This window comes from Bos taurus, chromosome 14 (assembly GCF_002263795.3).
Source record: "Bos taurus isolate L1 Dominette 01449 registration number 42190680 breed Hereford chromosome 14, ARS-UCD2.0, whole genome shotgun sequence".
Taxonomy (NCBI): Eukaryota; Metazoa; Chordata; class Mammalia; order Artiodactyla; family Bovidae; genus Bos; species Bos taurus.
Genome location: NC_037341.1, coordinates 30717273 through 30724103, shown reverse-complemented (window position 1 = coordinate 30724103; position 6831 = coordinate 30717273). Strand labels below are relative to the sequence as shown.

Sequence of the window (6831 nt, the reverse complement as noted above, 5' to 3'; positions counted from 1 at the left end):
ACATGTTTTATGTGTGTAATTAGAGAAGACCACCTGCCCAATAAACAATATTTAAATGTTATTTTTAAAATCCCAAGTAAACAAAGATGTTTAAAGAGATAAACCTGCCCCAGGCAGGTTGAATGGCACAGTAATGCCCTTCTCATCTGTTTTTTAAAAAATCTTGATGTAATTATGTACTTCACTTGATTAAAACTTTAATCCAATTTAAAATACAGATAAATATGCAGGTACACTGAAACCTAGAGCTTTCCAGGTGGTGCTAGTGGTAAAGAACCTGCCTGCCAATGCAGGAGATGCAGATGCAGGAGAATCGGGTGTGATCCCTGGGGTTGGTCAGATTTCCTGGAGGAGGAAATGGCAACCAGCTCCAGTATTCTTGCCCAGGAAATCCCACGGACAGAGGGGTGGGCTACAGTCTATGGGGTCGAAAAGAGTTGGACACGACTGAACAACTGAGCACACATGATGTATTTATCTATACACTATTAATGAATACTTAAGTTCTTTCAAATATTTTATTATTAGAAAATGTGCTGCCAGAAACACTCTTGCCATATTTCTTTACACACTTGTGCTAGAATTTTATAGAATACATTTCTAGATGTGGGGTTGATTACTGGGCAAAGAGTACATGCATTAACATTTTTGGTAGATATTGAGTATTTGCCCTTTTGATCCATGGAGCAAGGGCAGTCTGCAGGGTTTGGGGTAAGAACATGGATCCCTGAAGTCTGTCTGAGGGTCCATCATGGTGGGCGTTTGTCCAGGCTGCCCTATGGAAGTAGCTGGATTTGGAGCATCAGAGAATCTTCTACAGGATAAATTTATATCACATTCAAGCTGGTAACGAGGGAGTTATATGTGGAGGTGAAAAGACAAAATTCTTGCTAGATCAACTTCTGTTATCAGAACTATGATGGCCAAGGGTAGTTCTTTCAGTGAAAATGAAAATTAATACAGTTTCATTGATGCTTCAAACAGAGCAGATAGATCCTCTTCTGACTGAGGGCGTGGTGCAAGCTTGGTGACTCTTTCCTGAAACAGTAAACAAAAATAGTTACCCAGGGCTTTGCAAAGACAGTTTGTAAAAGCTACTTGTATGTAAATTAACTCAGTCATGAGAAACAGTGACTTGATAGTAGTCATAGTTTTGAAAGTCATATTTCTTATTGGCTTCGTACTCGCTGATTCCCAACTCAGAATTTATCAAGTGAGACCTCTTTCCCACAAAGCTTTCAAAAGCCATTACTGTTGCCTGAGGGCCTTCTACCCAAATATTCAGAAGCTCTTCAGCTTCGGGAAAAACACCACCTACAGTGACCAAGCTATGTGGATCAGGCACCCCTGCCAGGCTCTCCCTGTGCAGAGGGCACGGCCCCAAGCCCTGCATGTGCTGCCAAGGAAAACAGAACAGGGTCATCCTTGACTTCAAAGACTTTGCAACTTGGACTTAAGGTATACTAAGAAGGACTTCACCAGGACATTAACTTTCAGGCTGCGGGCAACAAGTGACTTAAAAAAAAAAAAATTAACTAAGATTTTATCTCTACCTCCTCAAACAAATTCCATGATTCCCTTAATTTCTCCAGTGATCATTGAGCCGAGTCAGCAAAGACACCAGCCCCTCCTACTGCTATGGTCAGTCCTGTCAGTGGCTCCTTACCCCCAGATTTCCAGGCCTAAATGAAATTAAGAAACATGCCAGTGTTTGGTTGGGTTTTTGTGGGTCTCTGGGTCTGTTTTCTGTGATGAGCACTGGTGTGGGGGCACACCTGGTAGAAGGGGGAAGGTCCAGGGGGCAGGGCTGCGGCCAGCACCCCACACAGCAAACAGGTGCTCAACAGTTACTGGATGAATAAAGATAGCAGGAGGGGACACTGGCATCTCAAGGTTCACATGTACAATATAGGACCTGACTCCACCTTCCACTTTTCCTTAGGCAAAAACCTAGAGTCATCCCTTTAAAAAAAAAAAAAAACTATTTGGCTGCTCCAGGGCTTAGTTGTAGCACGAAGGATATTTAGTTGCAACATGTGGGACCTAGTTCACTGACCAGGGATCGAACCCAGGCCCCCTGCATTGGGAACATGAAGTCTTAGCCACTGGACCACCAGTGAAGTCCCTAGGAGTCATCTTTGATTGCCCTTTCTGTTCTCTGCAAGTTCAGGCCATCAGCAAGTCTGTCAGATTTACCTGCCAAATAAATCCCCAATCAGACCACTTCTCACCTCTCCGTCCATCACAGCCTGTCTTACTCACTGCATGCTCCTGTCCTACTGAAAATCCTCTAAGAGCTACTTCCACTTTTGCTCCACTCTCATCCTCTTCAGGTCATTCTCCCCCATGGCAGCCAGAGTGATGGTCCCGCATTACAAGTCTGATCACACCATTTCCTTACTTAACGCCCTCCAATGCAATTAGAAGAACAAAACCATATCCCCTAACCCCAGCCAGACCTGGCCCTGCTTCTCACCCCAGCTCTGATTCTTCTCACACTCACTCAACTCACGTGGACCCAGCATCCCTTTTCAGTCCCATGAAAATGCTGTCTTCACCGTATCTCAGGGTCTTTCCCCTCTGCCTGAAATGCTTCTCTCAGCTCTTCACCCAGCTGCCTCAGCCTCCAATCAGAGGCCTTCTCTGACCACATCCGCTGGAGTTCCCGCCACACTGTCCCATGTGAAATCACTATCTCATCACCCAGGACTCCTTCAGACTGCTCATCATTATGTGAAGTGATTTCATTCATATCTTATTTATAGATTTGATCAGATGTCTATTGTCTGTCTTCCTCACTAGAATGTAAGATCCATGAGGGATGGAAGGGACTTTTATTTTCTTAGCTGTATCCCATACAATTCATGATATATATTAAGATGCCAATAAGTATTTGTCAGGTAAAAGTAAGAATGAAAAGAACGAAGGATGCATTAAAAAAAATTAACTTTAAAGCATCTAAATATAAAGACCTAAATGTAAGAGCTAAAACCTTAAAACTCTTAGAAGAAAATGGGAAAATGTTAATGACTGGGTTTGGCAGTGATTTCTTGGATATGACATCAGCAAACAGGCAACAAAAGAAAAAAGAGATAAACTGGACTACATCAAAATTTAAAACTTTTATGCCTCAAGGGACACTATATCAAGAGTGAAAAGACAACTTTACAGAATGGGAGAAAATATTTTCAAATCATATGTATATCTAATAAGGGGTTAGTATCCAAAATAGATACATAATTGCTACAACTAAATAGCTAAAAACTCCAAACAACTCAACTCAAAAATAGACAAGGGACTTGAATAGATGTTTCTTCAAAGAAGATATGTAGCTAACCAGCAGATGAAATGATGCTCAATGTCATTAGGAAAATACAAGTGAAAACCGTGAGTTACCATTCATACCTATTGGGATGGCTATCCAAAAAATGGAAAATAATGGTGAAGCTGCAGAGAAACTGGAACCCTCGTGCATTGTTGGTGAGAATGTAAATGGTACAGCCATTATGGCAGCTTGTCAGTTAAACACAACACGTCTATTCCTTGGATATATACCCAGGTGAACTGAAAGCAAGGACTAAAACAGATACTTGTACACTGATGTTCATACTTGCACTATTCACAATAGCTGAACAGTGGGAACAACCCAAGTGCCCAACTGCAGTTGAACAGATAAACAAAATGTGGCCTATCCACATGACGAAATGTTATTCAGCCATAAGAAGGAATGGCATTCTGACACACTGAAGGCATTATGCTAAGTGAAGACATGATGCAGACACAAAAGGACAAATACTGTATGATTCCACTTACATGAAGTACCTAGGATAGGCAAATTCAGAGTGCTAGAAAGAATAGAGGCTGCCCCAGGCGGGGACTCTTCCTCTGAGTGTGGGGAGTTACTGTTTACCATTCAGCGATAGAGAAGAGCTGCTATCTGGCCTGACTTAAAAATTCTGGGGGCTTCCCTGGTGGTTAAGAATCCGCCTTGCAGTGCGCAGACACCGGTTTGATCCCTGATCTGGGGCACGCCCACGAGCATGCAATGACTGAGTCCACGTGCTACAACCACCGCAGCAGTGCACCCCAGAGCTGGTGCTCCACAACAAGAGAGACCACTGAAACGAGAAACCCGTGCACTGCGGTTAGAGAGTAACCCCTGCTTGCCGCAACCAGAGGAAACCTGCATGCAGCAAGGACAATCCAACGCAGCCAAAAAATTCTGAAAATGAAAAAATAAAAGTCCTGGAAATGGATAGTGCTGATGGTTGCATACCACTTACGTGTACTTAATGGCATTGAGTTGTATACTTAAAAATGATTAAAATAGTAAATTTTATGTCAGGTATGTTTTACCACAATAGAAAAAAAAAGGAATGGATGGACAGATAGAAGAAGGCTCAGGGACATTGCTGAAGAGCATGGGTGAAGCCAAGGTAAAGCTCTTATCCCAACACATCTTGTACAGATGCTAAAGAATTTTGAAAATCCACAGCAAGGCAGAGACTTGTTCATGGTGACTTATGTACATGCTTGTTTGTGGCAGGTCCGGGACTGAAGTTGGGTATTTGCTGTGGCTGAAAATGGCCACATTCTGTTCATAACAGCAGAGTCTTATCTGATGAGCTCAAGGGCCCTTGTGCGTGAGTGCTCAGTCGCTTCAGTCGTGTCCAACTGTTTGCAACCGTAAGGACTGTAGCCTGCCAGGCTCCTCCATCCATGGAATTCTCCAGGCAAGAATACTGGAGTGGGTTGCTACACCCTCCCCCAGGGAATCTTCTTGACCCAGGGACAAACCCGAATCTCCTGCATTGCAGGCTGAGCCACAGGGGAAGATTCAAGGGCCCTTAAAACAACCCTGTTCATCTTGGGTGACATAGTTCAGGACTCTTAGCTCAGGCCAAGCTGAGCTCAGTTTCTTTTTCACATTTCTGACTCCCAAAAATTGGTTCCAGGCTTCCCTGGTTGCTCAGTGGTAAAGAACCTGCCTGCCAATGCAGGAGACATAAGAGACACAGGTTCGATCCCTGGGTTGGGAAGAACCTCTGGAGAAGGAAATGGCAGCCCACTCCACTGTTCTTGCCTGAGAAATCCCATGGACAGAGAAGCCTGGCGGGCTACAGTCCAAGGGGTCACAAAACAGACATGACTTCACTGCTAAACAACAACAACAAACAACTGGTTCCATGGGGGTAAGGTCTGTGATATTTCCTTGCACAGATCAGCCGTGCCCTGTAAAAGCTAATATCTGAGAAATCAGACATGCTCCGTACCATGCTCTTATTTATAGACACACAAGACTGAAGGACAAGTGAGTAACGCAGACACCGAAATAAATTCAGACTACCACTTTTAGCTCATTCATAAAGCAACATTTCAATGGGCCTGTCTGCCAGGGAGTGGAAGTGCTCACTTTGGTCCCCAGCTCTTCTCAGTAATGAGATGTTTTGATTTGAGATGTAAATGTTACTTTCCAGAGGTTTCAGAAATCCAGCCCGGAAGATTCATGTATTTTTGCCTGCCCCCGAGCAGCCAAGCCATGGTGACTGGACACCTCTATCCTCCGGGCTCCTGTGTGTTGCCATCAGTAGGGGCTGTGGTGTTTGGTCAGGAATGACTGGCCTGGTTGTTCCTTCCAGCGAAGACTGATTCCCCTTTGCTGAACGTAAAAGAAGCCTTATCGAGTATCAACTACACAAAACATCCTTTCTGGTGATGTTCTCTGCAGCAACCAGTGTATCCCTCCCACCACCTTAAGTCCTGTAGACACTAACAAGTGAAGATGAGTCTGTTGAGTGTGTACCATTCTGAAACTGCCATAGCATTCCTGCAAAATATTCATGGCAAACCTCCCCCCGACAAAATCCAAAAACTAAACAAAAATCCAACAGTAATTCAACTGCAAAATAGACAAGCTTATTCCTAAGATTCCTTTTAAAGTCCTATGACTATCCCTCCTTCCCCTTATACACATATAAATCTCTCATGTTGACTTCAAAATTGAACGAGCGCCAGTGAATTCAAACGAACTGTGTTTCTCCTAATCGTGAAAACATGATCAAAGGGAAAAAAGGCAGCATCCGGTTGGGGGCTGCTTTATGAACACAGCTGAAGGAAATCCTGGCTTCCTACTTTACAGACATGACTTGTATTCAAAAGATTCAATTTACCTCGCATCCTTTGTGAAACTAAGAAATTAGTCTGCTATCTGTCATTTCCCGGTATGGCATGTGCACTGAGGCTTTCAGAATGATACCTAATTAACTTGCTATTTTAGCGGATGGTCTTGGGTGTTAGTCTGGACCTGTTGCCATTTGGAACAGCTTTTGCAAGTGGAAGCCTGGGTAGAGTAGAATTAAAACTGTCCACACCTGCTGGTGTGTGCTGATGGCTAGAAGATGCATGGTCACTAGCAATTAAATGGCTGAGACTATCACCCAGTTTTGGGCTTCCCTGGTAGCTCAGCTGGTAAAGAATCTACCTGCAATGCAGGAGATCCTGGTTCTATTCCTGGGTAGGGGAGATCCCCTGGAGAAGGGATAGGCTACCCACTCCAGTATTCTTGCCTGGAGAATCCCCATGGACAGAGGAACCTGGCAGGATACAGTTCGTGGGGTTGCAAAGAGTCGGACATGACTGAGTGACTAAGCACAGCACAGCACATCATCCAGTTTCATCTGAAAATGATGGATACTATTCTTAGATAGGGAAACAGTGGAAACCAGGGTCAGACTTTATTTTTCTGGGCTCCAAAATCACTACAGATGGTGACTGCAGCCATGAAATTAAAAGACGCTTACTCCTTGGAAGGAAAGTTATGACCAACCTAGA

The 6831-nt window shown here is 43.8% G+C and overlaps 1 protein-coding gene across 1 annotated transcript in view; it reads right to left on the bottom strand.

The window, feature by feature from the left end:
* Nucleotides 1-504: 504 nt before the first annotated feature.
* ADHFE1 (alcohol dehydrogenase iron containing 1) overlaps nucleotides 505-6831 on the bottom strand; it is a 32981-nt gene continuing 26654 nt past the window's right edge. The window contains exon 14 of the mRNA NM_001101887.1: nucleotides 505-1038. Coding sequence (NP_001095357.1) covers nucleotides 955-1038 — 84 coding nt within the window. The 3' untranslated portion in view covers nucleotides 505-954. The remainder of the gene's footprint in view (nucleotides 1039-6831) is intronic.